The 23087-nt window shown below is 39.3% G+C and overlaps 1 protein-coding gene across 1 annotated transcript in view; it reads left to right on the plus strand.

Moving 5' to 3' along the window:
* diaph3 (diaphanous-related formin 3) overlaps positions 1–23087 on the plus strand; it is a 373414-nt gene that overhangs the window by 209640 nt on the left and 140687 nt on the right. Inside the window, exons 18-19 of the mRNA XM_053513323.1 lie at positions 16803–16898; positions 20121–20215. Coding sequence (XP_053369298.1) covers positions 16803–16898; positions 20121–20215 — 191 coding nt within the window. The remainder of the gene's footprint in view (positions 1–16802; positions 16899–20120; positions 20216–23087) is intronic.

The raw sequence follows: 23087 nt of genomic DNA on the forward strand, positions 1-23087 counted from the left end.
TTATAGTGACAGATGCTATGAAACAATGGTGTAATAGATTTGCGTAATGTTTGGCAAGCTTAATAAATGTGGCTGACGACCGAAGCCCCACTCGCACATGGCGTTTGCGTGGACGTCTTAATTAAGGAGCAATCTAATCTCATGCATTCCTTTGACTTCAGGTATCTTATTTCTTCTTCGCAATATATAATTACATTACTAGTACGTGGGCAAAGTCAGCCAGCCGCCAACGTGGCAGGAGACGCCTCACACGGGTCGAAGTGCACGCTGTTGCTCTTGCGGGTCGTCTTTTACAGCTGTCAGTCAGGAGACGACGCAACAAAAGGAATCATAATAGGAGCTGTCATTCGCCCAGCCCCCCCCGACTAGTTGATTTTATTATTGATATATATTTTTCCACAATGATTTGTTGACGGTGTGTCTTGTGGGCAGGTGCATTCTCTCTAATGTCAGCCTGATGCACAGACACCGTACACGCCGTGTTTATATCGGCCCGACATCCGATCACAGTGTAGAGATCCAGTCGCACTTCCATCACGGCGTGTTGTGTGTATTCCAACCCGCTCTTATTCCCAGCACATATTAAAATACTGGAACACGAGCAGGAGCCTTTAGCATCACTGCAGACACACCGGAGAATGCCTTTTAGCTTCACTTTCAACACGCGCTCATGAATGCAGTTATCATCAGTGTTAAACCCATGCGCTTCAGCTCCGTGCTGCAAGAGGTAAACAATTTAATTGGCTCTATTGTGCTTAAATGTTCTGTACAAAAAGGAAAACACGGTTGCTGCTCTGAACTTTAATCTGCCTGTTTAAGATACAATTGTTTAATGGTATTAAAGAAAAAAAGAGAAAATGTACTTTCCAGTTGGTACAGTAGAAGTTGGCTTTTGGCATCAGTCTTCAACAGGGATCACTACACACAGGCAGGTTTTTATGTAGTTCTTGCACACTTTATTTGTCGAACTAGCTAAACAAACGGTCAAATTTATGTTTTAAATGTACTGCAACTTTCTTTTTCTGGGGACTAGATTACATTCATTCATCCACCTCAGGTCTATCCATCCAACCACATCAGCCCTATTTATCTATCTCTAAATCCTTTCATTTATCCATTCATCTACTGTACCTGAGATCCATCCATCCATCCATCCATCCATCCATCTCAGACCAATCTACATCAAGTCTATCCATCCATCCATCCATCCATCCATCCATATCAGACCAATCTACATCAAGTCTATCCATCCATCCATCCATCCATATTAGACCAATCTACATCAAGTCTACCCATCCATCCATCCATATCAGACCAATCTACATCAAGTTTATCCATCCATCCATCCATCCATCCATATCAGACCAATCTACATCAAGTCTATCCATCCATCCATCCATCCATATCAGACCAATCTACATCAAGTCTATCCATCCATCCATCCATCCATATTAGACCAATCTACATCAAGTCTACCCATCCATCCATCCATATCAGACCAATCTACATCAAGTCTATCCATCCATCCATCCATCCATCCATCCATCCATATCAGACCAATCTACATCAAGTCTATCCATCAAATTAAACATCCAACCATACCAGCCCTATTTATTTATCTCTAAATACTTAATTCATCCATACAGCTACCTGAGATCCATTTTTCCAGTCAGCCATCCAACCACATCAGGCCTGTCTATCCACCTTCAATTTACATCAGACCAATCCACCTCAAGTCTGTCCATCCAATTAACCATCCAACCCCATCAGCCCTATACATCCATTTCTAAATACAGTGATTCATCTATACATCACCCTGAGATCCATCCATCCAGTCATTCATCCAACCACATCAGGCTTGTCTGTCTGTCCATCCATTCATCTGTCCATCCATCTACAGTACATCTGACCAATCTACCTGTCCATCCATCCATCCATCCATCCATCCATCCTAATCAGATCTATTAATCCATTCCTTTGTTAATTTATCTATTCATCTACCTGAGATCCATTCTTCCAGTCAGCCATCCAACCACATCAGGTCTGTCTATTAATCCATCCATCTATCCATCCATATCTGATCCATTAACCCCAGGTCTATACATGCAGTTAGCCATCAAACCATTTCACACTAATTCATTCATCCCTCCATCCAGTCATCTATTCCTTTTTCCAATTACGCACTCATGATCTATCCATTCAATTAGCCACCCAACAGCAACCCATCAGGCCTGTCTATTCATCGATCCATCCATATCAGAACAATTCATCCTAATCCGATGCATTCTTTTTTTATCAGTCAATCCAGATCAAAACCATTCATCAATTTATTCTTCCATTTATGTGCTGAACAGAGACTATAAAGATTTAAAAGGGCTATTTATTTATGATATTTGACAAAGATAGACAATTAAATGAAATTAAATGAAGCCCACTTTGCATTTTATAATGGCAAACCAAAAGGCCTGGTGAATAACATAATTCTCCTCTACAATCATTTATCTTTGTCTCTGGAAAAAAAAAATTAGGCCTTACCGATGCTTTAAAAATGAACCTTTTAGATTGCATTTTTTATGTAATGTCTTTTTTCTTATACCACAAAGTATTCACTATTTGATTTCTGTGGCTCTTACACCAGAAGTGTAATGTGGCACGTCATTTAAAATACATTTGCAGCCACAATATTATTTGCTAAAAATGATTTCTTCCTCACTTGGGCTTTCTCCCTTTTTTGCATAGAGGAATTGATAATGGGCATGTATTCCCCCTCATCCACTTATGGATCGTAATGATGGAAAAAAGGGGGGAAAAAGGTAGGAAAGGTGATAAGCTTGCCGTTCATTTCCCCCGTCTGCTTACCCTCTACCAAATATGAGTTTTTTCTGCGTGGTTGTGTTTGAGAGCATGTGTGTGTGTGTTGAAATCATTTGGGGACGTGCGCCTGACGGTGAGGTTTAATGTGGCTGGGTTTGTTGAGCATTTCGTACGAAAGCAACAACCAATATGATACAGTAGCTAATGCAAGGGGACGTTTTCTACTTATACTTCTACAATATTATACAAATAAAAAACTATTCAATTATTTTTATTTAAAATAATCAATTAAATGATGTAGATTAAATTAAAGTATTAAAATAAATGTCTTATTGTGACATGTTGCAAAGTGCCTATAGATACAATAAAAAATAAAAAAATGGTTGTTTTATCTCAGCAGCAATCTCATTTTCCCTCTCATCAGTTTCAACTACTTATTACCGGCCTGTTATTTGAAAAGCCTGGAGAACCATTCCTCAAGACTTCTTAAAAAACAAAAACAAAAAAAACAAAACAAGAAAGTCTAGCTCCCTGGAAGCAAAATATGAAGAAATGAGTGGGGCTCAAGACTTTCACAAAGTACTTTATATAAGGAGCGTGTGCATGAGTGGTAAAGCTGTTTTGGGGGGACGGGGACGGGAGTGTCTCACTTTTCAAAGTTAAGCAGAAAGCTGAAGTCTATTGTAAAGGACACACAGCAAAGTTTTTTTTTCCCCTTTCTTTCTCAAGCCAGTGACTCACAGTTATTTGGAAGTACATTTTCCTACATGGCTTTAGAAACTCTGAGTCACTGCTCTTTAAGCTAGTTCTATTTTCACACATTTCCCATCCCTATAGCGCGCACGGCAAAAAAAATAAATAAATAAAATAAATAAATAAATAAATAAATAAAAGAAAGTGAAAATCTCTAAAATTAATAACTAAGCAATGAATCGTCATGGATATAGACGAATGCAAGTGAAATTTCTCTCTATTAAATAGTTTTTTTTTAACAAATATATAATTATTGATAATAATTTAGATAGTTTTGACTTGTTCTATTGTTTCGTTCTATTGACCTTGATCATTTTGCTTATTTCAAGCAAGGTCATCTCCTAATAAAAAAGGACAATAGTGAGGCAATTTTAAGCTTAAAATTAGTAAATACGTCTATAAATTTTATTCTGCTTAATAATCCCCTAGCAGTACATCCATCTGTAATTGGGTGTTCAGTGGCATCTCTCCGCCTGGGACAAAATGAGAATAATGCTCATGATACATGTATAATGTAATTACAGGATGATTAGTTAAATGAGAAAGACAATACAGCGCAAAACAGGTACTTCCAACAGTTTAGCTCTGTTTATCAAGTCGCTGTTTATCAGTAATCCTGCCGTCAGTGGGGTGAACCCAAAAAGTCTGTAGATGTGCAGGGAGGATGTTTGAGGATATTTATTTGGGAGGATGTTACAACTTGTGCACTAGTTGTATAGTGATGGAGAAATACAGTGTGGGTACGGAGACAATATAAAAATCGGACAAACACCCAGTGACGTCACCCATAGGTTTTCTGAAGAGTGCTTTGTGAAGCTCAACTGTGGGAGCTCTGGCCGTCGCCATCTTGGCAGAGCAATCATTAAATTGGTGGAACAAATACTGCCTGGCTATTCGTTTGCAACATTTCTTCTTATCTCAGTGATCACAAGATTGCTGGCTTAGCTTTAGGCTAGCTAAATGCTAAAGTGGATGATGATAATATTTATGACAGTTACTTTGCATTTGTTTAAACTCCTATATTTCTTGAGATAAGTTGAACTACAATGATTTCGGTTAGCTGATGCATACAGTAGCAGACAGCTAAAGGTTTGATATCTGCAATGCAGCTGTCACTCAAATCAGCCACACCCCTAATTTTATGCCTTAAGGTAATTTTAGCAGATATAGTTGTCATTAACAGAATATCTAGCTATCAAGACCAAAATATTTTGTTTTGTTTTGTTTTTGGACCAGTAAACGTTTGTTTCTGTTGTAAATTTGAACTTTTTTTAACATGGGTCTATGGGGATTGACTCACTTCTTCTGAACCGGAGGTTGTACCTTGGGTAGGTATAATCAACATAATATATCAGAACTATGCTTTTGATTTTATGATTTTTTGTTATTTGTCCATTTTCTTGTTTTTGTAGTGTGAGAGATAGAGTGTGGAAAAAGTTTTCTTTTTTTCACATTCATAAGCATAAAAACATCACCACTAAATTGCACTTTATCTGTTTGCATATAAAGATTGTATTTATATGAAAAAAAAAAAAAACAGCTGTGAAAATTCTGGCCTACAATACATCACTACACTATATAATTATAGCACCTGTTAGATGAAGGGAAAAGGGGAAAAGGTCCATAAATAAATACTAAACACTGCTGGCTTTGTTTATTGCATTTTACTTAATATAGCGCAAATTTATTATTTTTATTCTACCTGGGGTCCAAAAATTCACGGATCAAAGAGAGTCAAATTAAAATTCCATGCAAATTTTGTATCAGTTTTTTTTATAAAATGTTCTTTACAACATTAGACTTTATATACTTTGTTGCAATTTTTTTATGCTTTTAAAACTTGTAAATATTGACGGGTGTAGTCACAACACACAAGAGAAATATGTTTGAGAAGGTAAACGCTTTAGCCAGAGTACTCACATTCTGTTGTTTTTGTGTTGATTCCCACATCCATTACACTTCCTTCATCTGCTGCTAGTTCCACTTATGGTTCAAAATTTTTTTTTATTTTTATTTTTTTAATCTTAGTGTAACTGTATAGAGAGGAGCGGTGGGAACGCTATTGAGGTATACACTGAAAATTATAACCTGAAGAATGATCTAGCGCTCGAAATAAGGGCTTCAGTTTAAAGATACTTGCTTTTATAGCTTAAGACAAAATATAATGTTGAAAATTTTTCAAATGAACACCTAACCAATCCAGATGCAGTTTGGATTGAAGTCCTGTGGGCCGGTTTTCATCGGAGTGAGCAAATGTATGTTTGTAATAGATTGAGGTTGAGGATTTTTATGATGTGAACTCCAGCTGTTAAGAACCTGTGTAGATCAATCATGCTTTGGTCTGGTGTTGCAGTTAGTGAAGTTGCACAGGGCACATTTCACTGTTAGAGGGAGCAATGGTTTCTCTTATATGCCACCAGTTTGTGGGAAAACATCATCACACTGCCTAGTACAGCTAAGCTCAAGGTTAAAAGAGAATGCCGTTTACACCAGAATAATAATCCTAAGTGCACCTTAAAATCCATAGTGGACACGTCATTAAACATGTGTGTAAAAGATCAGTGCATGCAACACAGCTGAAGAATCTCACAGAAGTACAGTAGAAGGTTCTTGCCAGAAGGAATGGGTGAAAATTCCCTAATCGATGACTGATGGACTTTTAGCTGGCTAGAAAAGTGGTGATAAATTGCCAAAAGTGGTTTTACTGACCATGCAGTGCACCCAAACTGGTTTGCTTTTTGCTTCAGACCTTTTTTTTTTTTTTTTTTTTTTTTGGTATTTTGAAACTGTAAAAGATGGAAATAAAATGTACACTTGCTTAAAATATGAATGAGCCCTTTTTAACTTTGGAGATCATCTTCTCCAGCACATCTCTCACATCTTCTACTCGCTTAGCCATTTAAAGTAACAGAAATATCGACCAGGATGCCCAATCTGTATAGTGTGGGTGTATCTTTCTATCCGTCTTTCCATCTTTATATCTAAAATATATCTATAAAAAAATACATGCCATCTTTAACTTCATGCTTTATTTTGGAGATCATCATGTTTTTACTCACTTTGCTATTTACGGCAACATAACTATTGACCAGTGGTGCTCAAACTGTGCATTGTGGGTGTATCGTTCCATCCATTAATCCATCCATCTATTTATCCATCCATCCATCCATCCATCCATCCACCCATCCACCCATCCATCCAGGCTTTGGCATATGTTATTTTTCAGTTATTCGGCTACATTTGCAGGCCGTAAGATACGTTTTTTTTTTTTTTTATGTCTGCCGAGTGTTTTATTTCCTTGTCAATGTTTAAGTCGTGCTAATGTTGTGGTGTGATTAAATGTCTCTTGATCATGCTGTTGAAAGACTTAGAGGCAGCCCCGCTGCTGGCCCGTTATGTAGCCCATCAGTCATTCCCTTTCAATCAATGTTTATTTCATCTTCCATTCCCTTTAGTTGTGTGCTCTGACAGCCTGGGCGTCTACAGATGTATCATCTAGAGAGCGCGAGACTGAAAAACTATATAAAGTGGCACTTTTTCAAAATCCGGAGTGTGCCACTTTCTGCTCTTCTGGGTAATTAATTGACCGTTTGTTGTGTAATTACAGTGCCAGGGTTTCTCACTGGACCATGCATGCTAGATGTTAGGGGTTGAGGCCTGGGAGCTGTTTTGTTCCCCCGCGGCTGAGAGGTGACGGTAATGAAACAGCATTTAAAGGAAGTTTTATCGATAAATCACTTTGCCCATGCTTATTCCTTCCTACTTGCCCAGAACCGTGTGAAGCTTATATTCACCGGCCTTGTGTAGAAAGTTTACCTCTTTACTCTGCCATGCACGTACAATATGTTATTCCCTTGCTTTATAACCAAGTGAATGAGAAATATATAAAAAAAAAAAAAAATACTGTAGAATATTTTTTTTTTCTCTCCAGGTATTGTGTCTGTAGTAGAGGTGTAACAATATATGTATTCAAATTCATATAGTATTGGAATACAGTCTAGTTTTCTTTTATCGATTAGTGATGCAAATTAATGTTTTGATTCGATTTCAAATTGTTCTAATCGAGTTTACACACACGATTTGATCTTTAATCTAAGCATCCAGCTACACTACCAGTCGAAAGTTTATGGTCTTTTCTGATGTTTATTTCTGATGTTTATTTCTTTAAACCTTGCACTTGAATAAGGGTCGAGTTGCGAGTCTGGCCAATACCTACTGAATGATTTACCGGGAATAATAAATTACTTCTGTTATCGACAGAAATACGGCAGAGAGACGGCTGTGTCTGAGCAGGTTTCCCTCGGATTTGTTAAACCGTACTGAAGGCATCCAAAATATACAATAATCTCCTCTGAACAGTTTGATATCGAGACGTGTCTGCTATTTATGATCTCGATAACGGCTCTAATCTGAGGTGCTATTTGTTAATCGCTGATTTCTAATAGCCTGGTGACTCTAAATGAACTTCTCTGCAGCAGAGGTACAGTAAGTTTTGTTCTTGCTTTCCTGGGAAGGTCTTCATGAAAGGCAGTTCCATCATGGTGAAGTTGATTGGTTTTGCAAGTGCACTCGACAATACTGTTCTTGCAAGAACTGACCTTCAGGTTTTAAAATATTAAACTAAATAAAAATACTGTAACAATTAACTGGTGGTGGTGGTGTTGCTTACTTACATAATGCCATTTGTGTTATTTGTGTTATTTTCTAGTTTTTTGGAAAAAAAAAAAATCCAGCTTTGTTCTCCATGTAGAAAATAAATCCAAAGTTGTGTCCAAACTTTTAACTAGTAGTGTACACTGTTTGAAAGGTGAAAACATTACATCCTAAGCAGTTATGTCATTTCCATCTTCGACAAGGTGCTAAACTGAACGGTTTGTGTTTTGTAAGCAACATTCTAACAGCTAATTGCGTGTGTAATGGATATAACAAACAAATTAGTCTCTGTGTTGATTAATCAAAAGCTAACACACATGTATATATAGTATAACATTTAAAAGTAAGATTTTTTTTTACGCCGTTTATGTCAGACGCTGTGAGCAGCCGTGTTTATTTGACGTGCGTCGGTTGCAGTTAAATTTATGGCATTTGGCAGACGCACTTATCCAGAGCAACTTATCATCATTTATCTCATTACACGTTTGAACCGCTGAGGGTTAAGGAGAAAAAATATATCATTTAAACGTCCCATATTTACAAGATCCATTGTTTGTACTATTTAATATAGAAGTGTTCACAAATGAGTGTACCTACGTAGATACATACTGTAGCCATACTGTACTGTACATGTTTTTTTTTTTTTTGTTTTGTTTTTGTTTTTTTAAAGGCTTTATGGTTCAGGAAATCATGGCCAGTATTTATAGTTTATAAGTGACAGATTTTTGTGGTACGTTACACGTCTAGTCTGTAATTTTAACGCTACAACAGACAAAACATCATCATTACCAGTGCTGCTTGTACACCGTGCCTTTCATTTCACATTAAACACAGCAGACCGACATTATGCACATTTATCACAAAAACAACATGAATCGAAACTTCTTTTCCCTATCTTCAGTCAGGTCATGCTGTCAGACTTTACTTTTCTTCAGCTGACGCAGGACGCACCGCCGTCTCGATGCAAATAGTCCTTCATGCGGGAATAATTTTTCAGAACATCATTTGATATTAGCTTGGCAGGCAATGCGAGATGACAAATAGTTGCGAAATGAATGCTTGATAAGTTCACCCCTCGAGTTCATCAGCAGTCCCCGTGTGCTACAAATTAGATGTAGCTGAAACAAATGCACAGCATAGTGCTGGTTTAGAGAGGCCGTAAACAACTCCGCTTCCTTCCTTTGTATTACAGTGCCTTATAGATTATCTGGTGTGTATGTGTGTGTGTGTGTGTGTGTGATACTGATACAGTAGACTGATTTGCAGTAGTGGCGTCTTCTTCACATCCGCTGCTGTGAGTTACACCTCTGTTCCGATGCAGAGCTGCGATACGAGCCGCACCCGTCCTCACCTGACTGATTAACCAATGCACCCTGACCCTCTCCGGGGCCAATCAGCGCAGCCGCATAATGAACAGCGAGAGAGCGAGCGAGCACGAGCGAGAATGATTTGCTAGAGGTTGAGATTTAATTAGCTGATAGGCATCGCTGTGTGTATCAGTGGATGTTTTACTAATTACCACCCACATTGTGTGCTTAATTACTTCCCTTCACTGAGCGATATGTGACTCACTTCTCTTTAAAAATTTTGTTTGGCTCCAGTTATCACTCCGAATGCACCACGGCTCAGGTTTCTCAGTGAACTCGGTGATCACTTGATACCAGTTTTAATGAGATAACAAAGGTATTGACTTTGTCCTTTGCGCCAGTAAAAATAAAAGTCACAAAGTTCTTTCGCAGGCACCTGATATGTTTAATTAATGTCCGTTAAGTGTGCTTGTTAGAGATTTAACAATTTAAGAAGCACACTGTAGGGCCAAAAGTATGTGGACATTCTCCATCATCATCACCATTCCATATTTCAACTACAATCTTTTTTTTTTTTTTTTTCTGAATGAGAACAGAGTTCCACATACGCATTCCAAAAATAACATATTATATGGCAAGAGATGGGGGCGGGAGGGGATTTATAGATTTGAACCACTGACTTTTTAAAATTAATTTTAGTCGATGGATGTTGGAATTTGAGGTGGTAGAACGCTGGCAGGTATTAAATAAAATAAATAAATAAATCAACATTTCTTAAATTGGGGTATGTGTAAAATCATGATACTTATAGAATTGCAATACAAATCGAATCGTCACCAAAATATCGTGATAATTTTGTATCAGGTGGTCCTTGGTGATTCCACTTTCTATTAATGCCAATGGATTTGGAATGGGATTTCCAACAAGCTCCTTCACCTGGAAACCCACCACTCCTCTGGACGATGGACAAGCTAAAGGTCACTATGTGATCTCCAAACAAGGTCACTTTATACAATAGAAATAAAGTCTGGACACCAAAATAAAAATAAAGATTCAGCTCATATCGAAGTTCCTTTTAACAAAATAGATCTCCTTTACTCTACTTCCTTAGACCTACTTTACTTAGATCTGTTTTTTTTTTTTTTATATACGTTTTTATCAGCCACAACATTTAAAGCACTGACAGGTGAAGTCAATAGCATTGATTATCTCATTACAGTGGCGCCTGTGAAAGTCTGGGATATGTTAGACGGGAAGTAAAGAGGCACTTTCGAAAGTTGATGTGTTCAAAGCAGGAAAAAATGGGCGAGAATAAGGAAGGGAGCGATTGTGACAAGGGACAAACTAGTGATGGCTAGACAGTTGGGTCAGAACGACTCCCAAAATGCCAGGTCTCGTGGGTGCGCAGTGGTTAGGGCATGAGTCTTGGGTCTCGCCCAAGTATTACCGAGCGAAGGTTAGTCCATCTGGAAGAGCTATTGTGGTATGCGTGCTGACTTCGATAGAAAGGTGTCAGGAGACACAGTGCATGAACTTTCAGAGTGCGGTCAGCGCTGACCGTTAAATCACCTTCGAAGGGCGTCAGAACTTTACCTCGAAACAATGGTCTGGTTGGCTGGTGATGATTTTGCTTTTGAGTCTGGTCTCTCAGTAGGTTTCATGGGGGTTTAATATTGCCGATGTTGGATCTGTCTTGCTAATCAAGGATACCATTTATGGTCAAAGTGTACTGTATTTGTGTGAAAAGCAAGGAGATTATGTTGAATTATGATGTTTTTGTCTTTTCTACAAGTTAATTAAAACTACTGCAGACACGACTGTCGATGGGGGTCATGAAGTTCAGGGTTGAGCAGCGAGGACGTGGACATTCCAGATTAGCGCCCATAGCCATTAAAGTAAACTTTATATCCAGATTTCTGTTGCGCTGCTTAGTGACGGTCGCTGTAGTGAAAAGTGCTGTATAAAGAATAATGTGTTGGTCAGGCGTCACAGTGGTCTCACACCTGTAGAGGTTCACGAGAGGTTCACGTCTCGACTTGGTGCCTGTCTGACTGTGTGGAGTTTGGACACAAACTATTTTTATCTTTGCCGCTAATTACAAAGAACGTTTACTGTTTCTCCTCCCACTACCTCAACTCGTCACCTCATTACTACGATGTATTGAAACGTCATGTTGTCACGTTGTCGCTGGTTTGTACGTTTGTTAGATATCACTTTGTTGTCTCTCTTGTATTAAAATGTCTCTGTTCAACTTAAAATGTCAATCTGTCTTGTCCCAGCTAGCCGGCTAATTAGGTCTCCAAGCTAGCTCGTTGTTTTTTTTGTTCTTTTATGTTGTCATGTCAATCTGTCTTGTCTCAGCTAGCCAGCTAATTAGGGTTCATAGTTAGCTAGTTAGTTTTTGTTCATTTATGTTGTATGTCCTGTAGCTCCTTGGTCCTGGAGGAACGTTGTTTCGTTTCACGGTGTACTGAACTGCACACTGTATGGTTAAAGTGACAATAGAAGCCTACTTGCCTTGAATGTCCTTCTCTGTCCTTGGTGGGTTTTCACCGGGTACTCCAGTTTCCTCCCACAAGCCAAAAACATGCAGAGAAGGCTGATTGGCGTGTCCAAATTGCCCGTAGAGTGCGTGTGCTTTTTGCTCTGCGGTGGTTTGGCGCCCCGTCCAGGGTGTCCCTCGCCTCTGGGGCCTCCCGCCGCCCTGTACAGGATAAGTACTCTAGGGTGAGTGATGATCAGGTGCTCACAAACTTTCGCCCTTGGAGTGTAATTGATGGTTTTTGGTTTTACTGATTTGCTTAAGTCTTCCTAAAAGCACCTATTCATCAACAGTTGTTCGATTTTTAATCCCGCGAACAACACCAGCACGTTAACGTTACCGTAGAAGTCAATCAACGGATTGTTTGTTCGCTTGCCACATGTTGTTAAGTATTTTTATACATGGATTTAAAAGCGCCTTCCGTCTTCTCGCATTAGTCCGGTTTTCCTACCGAGAGAACCGCACGTCACGTGTGGGTTTTGATCCAGGATCGATACGACTGCACTCGGAACGAGTGTGTCTGTAATGTGTGTGCTGGTGTGTTGCACTGTGAATAATGAATGTGTGTGGCCAGTTTTGACAGCCTACCAGTAGTCATGATGAAACCGATCAATACTGCATATCTTAATCTTGCCAATTTCACACACACACACACTGAGAACATTTATAGACTTTGTGCTTGCTGTAGGGTGTGTTTCTGTTTAATTCTGCATAGAAGTAAAAGAAAAAAGAAGAAGGTTGTAGAGATGGGTTAATAGTTAATGCAATGGATCGACTTTGTCTCTCACCCCGGCTGTGTTCTCGCGTTAAACGTCAAAGTGTTTGGATTTTCATCGCTTAAGAACAGTAGTCACGATAACACTTACAGTATTTAATTTATCGTTTTTTTTAATCGGTAAATATTCATGTTTTAATGTACGTCTGTCTCCGGTCTCGTAGTTTCGTACGAGTTGCCTCACCAGAAGCCCAGACTCCCTTCGCATGAGTCGCATCAAAGATAAAAGACCACGGGTGCGTGGGTGAAAGAGATAAAGATGAAGTCCGTACCTTTTGCCTGCTATATATAGCCCTGAAATCAGCCAATTAGTTCCATTTATACTGAGAGCATGAATTCGTAATGATGTTCTGCCATCAGGCCAACTGATTGCAATTAGATCATTAGGGCTTGTATTTTCTCTTGGCCAAGCTTCCACAAGATGTCTTCACGGATTAGTCACATTTTCCCCATTCGCTCCTTTTGAAACACTTAACAATCTATAAAAAAAGTCAGCTTCTTGTTCTTGTTTTTTTTCTTTCTTACTGAGGAGTCTGAAACTCAAAAAGAGTTTCTTGCTCCCCGGTGTGAGTGTGTAGTGACTGTGAGTTGTGCTACTTTCACCGTCATCCGTCCCCCTTTGTGTGTCGTTAATGCTAAACTCTGTAGTAACGTCTGCTAAACAAGCGTACTACAAACTATTTTTTAAAATTTATTTATTTATATATTTTTTGCCACTTTCAGCATCAGTAGCTCTGCCCCATTTTTTTTTGACCTTCGCTTTTTTAATTTGAGCTAAGTGTTCATTAGGGATGAACATTTTGGTCACTTTGACACACCCGGTGCACAGAAAAATCCCAGTGAAGGGAATGATGTATGTGTGACTGTAATACACAGTGTTTCTATCGGGCTTACATCTGTATCAGAGGATACAGCGACTCGAAAATGAAGGTCTGTCATGTCTAGTCTTTTCAACGGCTTTCAGACCAGCTGGTGAACAACTATTTAAATGAAATTATTTTTAAAAAGTGTCCAAACATGACTGCCCAGGTCAGTAGAGAGATGTCCTTGTCAAACACGTTCGTCACTGCAGTACTGGTGCACTAGTGCTACAAAAGTTCCTCAGTGCAGGTAGCCCCCGACTTACGAACATTTCTAAGATGCGAACAAATCGTAGAATATACTTGCACCCGAGTGTATTGTGCAACAAAATAGACAGACACTGCAGTGCACCGGATATCAATATTTACAATTATAAACAATATTTTCAGAGTGTAAGTGAATGTATAAAATGACTGTAAACAAAACAGAGTTCACAGTCTAACACAGTGGAAAACAGCTCTGAGACAAAATGGCATCTGGGATTCCCCTCGCGATTTAAAGGTGCAGAGACAACACCGTTACATTTCACTGTTAAAACCTGCGACGTATAATCTCTGAGTCAGTTAGGAAGCGTCTAAAAACTGTACGACCTGGACAACTGTGTGAAATTCTACAAACATTATAGACGTCTAAGTCGCAAGGCGTCTAATGTACAGTGTTAAAATACAATATGGATACAGGATTTATTCTCTTTTTATAGCATATGTGTTTTATTTACGATAACTGATAAAGCCTAGTTTTTAATCGCTGAGTGGATCAGGGTCAAAACAAAAGAAAGGGAAGTGTTTGCCACCCTACAGCTCCAGGGTCACTGGTCCCCGTCGTTGCGCTCTTAATGTGGAGTGTTTGTTCATATCCTCTGTGTATCTAAAGTCTCCGGCACTCATCAGGACAAAAGCAGTTCATGAAATGGAGTGTAGAATTAAGCAGAAGAGTTTGGTCAAAATCTAAATTGGCACATTTGTATTTGGAAGTTATTGTATCCTGATTATTTTCTGGCATCAGAGTGTGATTTTTTTTTTTCCAGTGTCTAAGTGTGCGTGCGGGGATCTCGCTCTTGGCACTGATACTGCAGCTCCATATCCTCGACTCATGCTTGAAAATAATGTTAAGCCCGTAATCTTTCTCAGATTAGACTAAACCAAAATCAGCGGCAGTGCCAGCGAAAAGATTCTGCTACTGTCTTTAAATAATCCAAAGAACCTCAGGCTTTATAAAGTTTGATTTGGATGGTAGTTCTGATGACGAATAAACAAGGCAATGAGGCCCATGTTCTCACCCAGTGCCACTGTTACAAGTTTCACACTCATTTGCTATCATTCTCTCTCTCTCTCTCTCTCTCTCTCTCTCTCTCTCTCTCTCTCTTCCTTTAGACTTTCTTCCACCGCGTTGAGAAGGGTCGCCTTTCCTTCGTTTGTGTAGGAGTGTGACAGCGATTTCTTAAATTAACCCTCCCTTTTTTTTTTTTTTTTTTTTTAGGCTTTCAGTCCAGCACTAGCCAGCCACGATAATTAGCGCGCAATTACCCGACTTACTCCAGGGACTTGCATTTTGTTCTCTTAATCTGCCGCGTTAAATAATTAAAGTTACTCTAAAAATCGCCCGAGTCGGTTTCCTTTCTGCCGGTTCCTGTCGCCGTTCTCGATGTCTCGTCTCGAAGGTGGTGATGGATGGAGAGCGCAGGTGTCCTTTCTCTTTATTAACTCTTTATTACGCCTCCTCAAGAGAACAGCAGAGCCTAAGAACAAGCCAGGGGGAGGGGCTCTTCTTCTTATATGAGGTCACATTAGGTGGAAAATTTGGCTTGTTGAATCCCCATCTGGTCATTTTTTTTTTTTTTTTTTTTTTTTAAAGCAGCGATTTCTCTCTTTCTCAGCTATTCCTCCTCCCCCCCTCTCTCTCTCTTTATATATATATATATATATATATATATATATATATATATATATATATATATTTTTTTTTTCCTCTCTTGTGGTTGTATGTGTACAAATGTCTAGACACTCACTCATCTGAATGTCTAAAAATGAATTCAATATGAATTTTGCATTATAGGTCCTCTTTAAGTTTGTCCTTTTATGATGAGTCACAAGTTTGTGTACAGCCTAAAAAAAACACTTTTGTTTACTTCCATCAGAGCATCGTCTGATCGTGTGCCTGACTAGAACGGATAAGAGTCGAGGAAAATCGGACGTTTAATCGGAAATCGAGTCGATTTAAATGGCGATGTTAAAAAAAAAGATTTTCATGAGACAAAATATTGTACATTTCTTTTCTTTATTTTGACAATAAAAAAAATAATTGTCCTGAGAATTCAGTGTTGTCTCAGACACTTGGGCCCTGCTATGTGTGTGTGTGTGTGTGCGAATGAGAGAGAGAGAGGGAGCGTGCGAGTAAGTGCTGACCTCCTTCAGCTCACAGCTTTTAGTCTCTAATCTCATTCTCCATGGCTGTCCTGCCAATTACCAATCCTCTTACACTCCCACTGTGACCATGGCAAATACTCTCTTAGTCCTACACAGTCAGAATACAGTAACCTACCACACACACACACACACCCCTCTCTCTCTCTCACTCTCTGACATAACCCCATGCCGCAGTAAGCTCTCAGTCCCCAGACCCTCCGTGTTTACGGGATGTCATCATCTGTTCCCTAGGAGGTCAACACATCAGTCAACCCCACGAGTCTATATTAAGTCGACCCGCCCCTCCCATGCGGCCGCTTCCTTTAATTATTCAGTGTTGTTTTGGCTCTCCGCGTCCACGAGGAGCAGGCTCTGATTGACTAGCGGTGCAATTAACTACCTTGCCGAGTTTGTGCCGTGTTTCAGAATAAATCTCTCATTAGTCCACATTACGAACCTTGTTGCTTGCTTGCTTTTTTTCGTTCTTTCTTTATCTCTGTTGTGTTTGTGTGATGTTTCTTTTTACTTTCTAATATCCATATTTTCTGTACATACAGTATGTAGTGTTTACCCAACAACCTGATGCGTTTGCTCGACTCTTTAAACGCAGTCATATAACATTTTCATCAGTGCCAGTGTGTGAGTATCAGTCGTGTATACGTTATTGACGTTTGTTTGTTTGTGTGTTCCAGCCCGACGGGATGATGAGGAGCTCGAGGAGAAGAAATTCATTAAGAAGAGAATCAAAGAGCTGAAAGTCCTGGATCCAAAGATCGCCCAGAACTTGTGTGAGTAGACCATCACTCACACTTTTTGTTCGTTTGTTTGTTTGTTTAAGCGCTGTATGGTCAAACGTGTGTGGACGCCCGCCATCACGCTCACGTCCTTGTTGAACATTTTATTCCAGACGTAGTCCCTGTATACTGTTATATAATATCCTCCATCCTCCATTCCAGCTTTCCACTTGATGTTATAGAGTTTGTGCCTCTATTTCTACACTCGACTAATGTGTGTGTGTGTGTGTGTGTGTGTGTGTGTGTGTAAGGGACAGACATCCACGTACTTTTGGCTATAAGGTGTCCACGCACACGCCGTCATCCCTTTATTTGCATTTCCAGTCTCGTTTTATTCACTAGTGAGCATTTCTCTCCATTTAATGAGCTATACATCTTACTTTCAGCCACAAGGAAATGTAGCTCCTAGTTAAAGTGCTGAGAAAATGCATTCTGTTGTTTTAGGGCCGATAAAGACAGACATGGGAAAATGTTTTTATTTATTTATTTATTTTTTGTTCAAAGTAATGCTTCACCTTCCAGGACAACTTAAAATACTTCTACTTCTGTGATTCCCTTCTTACCCTGACGCGCCCCTCACTCTGGAATAGGATCAAGCTGGACTCATCAGATCACATGACCTTTTTCCATCGCCCCAAATTCTCATCTTTATCTTTATGCTCTCTAGCAAATTAAAGCTTGTCTTTTTTTTTTTTTTTTCTTCTTTTTAATTAGTCTTAAGTGCTTTTCTTAGGACACACAGCTGTTTAGTCCTAATCGTGTAAGTTCTCAAAAAATTGTGTGTGTGTGTGTGTGTGTGTGTGTGTGTGGAAATGCTCTAACTTTCACTATTAAACATAGCTTAGATTTTTCAAATGTTGATTTTGTACCTCGCGACTTCATCCAGCGTTAAAGTGATCTCAGTTCATGATTATTATTTTTTTTTATGTCAAATTGTTGACGGATCAGCACTAACCTTTCATAACGGTTTAGATAATGTGCTAAAGGAGTTTTAAATATCCTTAGTTGTTTTTTTTTGCTTGATGCAACACAAAAATTTGACCTTACTGAAATGGTCCCTTTTTTATATTTGCAATTTTCATTTATTTATTTATTTATTATTATTTTTTTTAATTTTTTTTAATAGACAATGTTGCCGTTACTCTGTAATCCTTAAAGTGGTGCATTATAGATTATCCACATCACTAAGTTTGTTTTTGTGAGCGGAGAAAAAAATTAATCTGGATATTTATAAAATCTCGATACAAAGGTACCTAACATACTGTATGGTGATATTATGGTAACGGGTGATCCCTGGTAACCCTTGGTGGATTAGGATTCACACCGCTGCAGTTTTTTTGGTAAAGCCCTTATTTTTTTAGGAAGTGCCACAGATGTGTTAACCAGAGTTCTGGGGTAAAGACCCGGTGCGTTCCTTAGCCGTAAAGCCTCTCGCAGTGAGCTTGGAGTAATGAAGCACTCTGCTATCAAGTTTCTAGTAGTTAATACATCCGGCCTCCCGTGACTAAAGTGCCGCTCTAGGCTTTGTTTCCTTTTCTCCCGTGTGGATGCAGACGATCCTGGGAACAACACGCAATCATTCGTTCTCTTTTTCTCTCTCTCTCTCACTCGGTATGTAATCATATGTAAGGCCCTGAAGTCATGCACAGCACCAGATGCCAGTCTGTTCCACACACACGCACACACACACACACACACACATATTCCTCTATTTCCTGTTTTTCATTGCACCTGTTTGTCTCTACCCCATGCTCTCATTCCCTTTCTTCCTCCCTCACTCAGTCACTCCCTTACTCTTCCAGCAGTCTTTATTACATCACAGGAAGTGACCCGGATCCTATAACGCTCGCTTTAATCGAGTCGGTCGGATCACCCCGAGTCAAATCACACTCCTAAAACACTCTCACTCAAGCTCTATTGTCGTTAAACATCAAAAAAAAAAAAAAAAAAAAACTGTTAAGCACCCGCCTCCCAGCTATTCCCGCCCGCTTCAATAAAGAACCGCGCCAGAGCCGCTCATCAGATCCCACAAATAGATCAGACCCTCGGCGGGTCATACGTGTGCACGAAACGGGAAGATAAAAAGCGCGTCTGTCTGCCAACCTCGGAATTTCCTTCTTCCTTCAGTTCCAGAAAGCGCTAGAGTGCAGGAGAGAAAGAGAGAGAGAGAGAAAGGGAAAGAGAGAGAGAGAGAGAGACTCATTGTGCTTCCCGTGCATGTGAATAGAGGTTGACGGTGCTTTGTTATGTGGACAATGTCTCGGAACTGATGCGCAGAACAGCACCAGGACCTCAGGCGTAAACATACCATCTCTATTTTAATCTTTGAGCTTTACACACACTGCCAAGTTTATAGCTCCAGCTTTACACACACGCTGAACACGAATCATAAATCAGAAAGGACTCCCTTTTTTTTGTTGACGTTTTAATGACACATAGCCCATGTTAAAGAAAAACAACCAAATAATGAATAAATTAAAGGGGGGGCGTATTTACTAACCGCCCCTTAATTTAAAAAGATGTAATGGTTTTACTCATGTTTCCATTTTTTATTATTATTATTTTTTTTAACCACGTTCCTTCAACTTCAGGCCGTGATGATTCATTTGCGACGGCAGTCAAAAGAATTCAGCGTCACAAGCTTTATGGGCCACTTCACAGAAAAAGGGGGAAAAAAAAGGAAAAAGCATTTAATCATATGCCTGAATTAAACTCGAAAAACGTTTAACCTGCCGAATTGGAAGCGGAAGTCAGAGCCGCTCATTTCCAGCCGGATTTCTCGCCAAGTCGCTCGCGTTGGCTGCTTCGCAGTCGAGGGATTATTAGTATTAACATTCCAGTTTTGTTGTCTCCGTCTTCATTAGCAAAGCTTGGAAGAAAAACACGAGCAAATATCCATCTTTGAGCTCATCTTTTCCTATTTCTCCCCGCGAAGTCACAAATGTGAAATTTGATTTCTTCGCCTGTGCACTTGCCAGTCAGAACGCCGCGCGTTGAAATAATTACCACGTTATAGAATATTAAAAGCGTATAACTTGTATTGGTGCTGAAAAGGTCATGCTATATGTCTGAAGAAGGAATAATAAAACCTAACATGTAATATTTATATTAAAAAAAGTGTAAGGTAATATCACAAGTAATCCAAATGGTGTACTTTACTACTAAGAAGATTGGGTTTGTCATCTGTCTCTCCTTCTCTCTCCGTCTCTGTCTCAGCCATTTTCCTGGGTTCCTTCCGTCTGCCTTATGAAGAGATCAGGAGGATGATTGTAGAGGTTGACGAGGAGCAGCTAACAGAACCCATGATCCAGGTAACTCATGCTTTCACACACAGTGCTCATTAGTTCCACGTGTCACGACTTATGGTCCGTCCCATACCATTTATCACTCGGTGTCAGTGTCTAGGTTCATGCATTAGATAGGTCAAAGTGCTTTCTTACTGACGCTGCCTTGCTTTAGCGCTGTTTGACCTGCCAGCTGGGGGCGATGTTGGAGCTTGGGGTTAATTTGGAGCCGTGCAAGGTTAATGCCGCAGTTGTACACTAGCCAAAAAAAAAAAAAAACATAGTTTTGGTAGGAACTGGAGAAATAAGCTCTGAATCGAGCTGAAGTGAAATGAGGATGCTATCTATGTGTCAAACTAGCACATAAATGATTCTTAAAATATGCCAACAGTATTAATGCTAGGCTACAATGAATCTGAATCAGGCTCATCGGTCATCATTAAATAACGAATCATAATTTAATCAACTTCAATTCAGTTTTTTTCACTTTTTACAGGTAGTCCCCGACTTATGCACGTTCGAGTTATGGATTTCCGCAGATACAAACGGACCGCATTTTATTTTCATATTTAATCACAGGGGGAGCTCACATGTATTGTACAAAAAATAGTTACTTAAGTGCTGTCGCCATAGAATATTTTAGTAATCGAGCGTTCTATTAATAATTAAATCAAATAATCGGATAAAATGTAGTTTTGCTTAAATAAACAGCAATGTAAAAATGTATAAGAGAAACAAAGATTAATTGTTGTTTGTTTTTAGAAAAATTTACTTTTATTTTTTAAATGCATACAGCATTTATCAAAAATGAACATTGTCATTATCCACAATACAAGGAGTGGCTTAAAGTTGACTGAGATGAATTAAGTGCATTACAGAACCATACATTCTTATTTTAAAGCTTTTTTTCAGATGCCAAAAAAATTAAAGATATTTCAAATGACTTTAAGCATCAAAAAAACTAAGGCACACATTAAAATAAATTTTAATATAAATTTATCGCTCCCTTCCACTTTGCAGCCCGCAACAGAATGCTTCCTCAAATCAATACACAGCTGACTGACTGTTTACATCTCCTTCCGCTTTATGGGTGACGTAAGCGCTTCTTTTTCGTCTGTGTTTTCTGCTGCTTGCATCCGGAAGCGCGGATTGCAAATAATTGCGCAAAAACATGACACAGGCTTTTAAAATAAAAAATAAAAGCTTCGAGGCAGAAGATTTTGCCCTGATCATTTTTTTTTATTTTTGTAAAGCGATGATGAAAATTGCCTTTCCTGTAAAGCTGTACTGATGATAAATAATCCTAATTTAGGAAAATCCTCAACAAAATAGAGTTAACATTCCAATACAGTGGAAAACAACTCCAAGACAAAATGCAGTCTGTGATTCCCCTCACGATTTAAAGGCGCAGAAACAACACTGTTAAATTTCACTGAGATTCATTTTCTTAGGCGCGGTTACGGTTTTGGGAGTGTGGGGAAGGGGGACAGAAATTTTGTCAAGTGGATTGGTGATATGTTGTATATTTGTGTCAAAGGTGTATAAGACTCACTTTGTCGGACTTGAGAACAAACCCAACTTATGAACGTGCTCTCAGAACGGAACTTGTTTGTAAGTAGGGGACGACCTGTATAGCTTTAAACCAGGGTCATTGTTGCGAAAGCAGCTTTGCAGTATTTAGGGAAATAAGTTTAAACTTTCAGGAAATATGCATAAATAAAAATGATCAGACTGATCCTAATGTGAGAGCCAGTGGTGACAGTGGAAGGGAAAAATTTGCTGAGGTGGCAATAGGCAGAAACCTTGAGATGAACCAGACTCAACAGGGAAACCATCCTCATTTGGGTGATATCAGATAGATATAGCAAGGATTGATAACACCTGATTAAATATTGCACCGATTATGCAAAATACCCTTTCTTTTCCTTTTTTTTTCCAAGACATTCAGATGGGTGTCTAGTGTCCAAACAACAATCAATTTGATTTGGTATTTACCCCCAGGGTTTAAACAAGCCAATTACATTTTCCCCCACTAATGCGATCTCATATGAGCCATCTCCACCCCCAGCTTGTTACTCAGCTCTGCAGTATCTTGAAAGGCGTGGCTCAACAGTAGGTCATTCACATAAACACTGAAATGGCACGTGTGAAAAAGGAGTGAAACAGAGCGAGTCTGAGGTGTGAAACTGTATCTTCTGGAGGATATTTCAACTAGAGTGTTCGCAAGAAGTTAAATACGGGAAATTTAAGGACAGAACTCGTATTGTGTAAAGGTTTTCACCGCTGTTAAATAACTTTCTTTTTGGGCTATATACTCAATAACGTTGTAGATGTGCCAGTTATAGCTTCTCATTGATTAGACCAGTGTCTGATTGTGTTATTTTTATTTATCTGATCTTTTTTTTTTTTTAGGCAGACTTGAAGGGTTCGCTGGTGCGATGAACCAACTCTATTTCCAACGTCATTACTGTGTTGAAAGGAACTTAGAAAATGAATAGGCATTGATTCTTTAGTCTGGCTTGCGCCGTCTAGTTTGCTGGTATTCAGAAACGTCGGCCACGTCTCCTCACCACCGTGCCTTTCTGACATTGCTCGGTATCGCCCTTGTTAGCGTTCTCTTGTCAGAGACCTGGAAATGAACAGCATCGTGAATAAAGAGCCTTGGACCACACAGTTTGTTGGAATGTTTTACTCTGCTCCGCATTGTTGTTGTTGTAGTGTTCACATTCTTCTCTCTCTCTTTCTCTTTTTCTCAAGCCCGCATTGTGTAATTACCACAGCCAGCTCTGCTTCAGTGACTTTTACAGAGGCGCATGTGTGTGCAAGGAGATACCCCGAGGTCTCGGGTATCTTCATCTTCACCCACACCTTGCTTTTGTATTCCTTTTATAAACTTTGC

This window comes from Clarias gariepinus, chromosome 15 (assembly GCF_024256425.1).
Source record: "Clarias gariepinus isolate MV-2021 ecotype Netherlands chromosome 15, CGAR_prim_01v2, whole genome shotgun sequence".
Lineage (NCBI taxonomy): Eukaryota > Metazoa > Chordata > Actinopteri > Siluriformes > Clariidae > Clarias > Clarias gariepinus.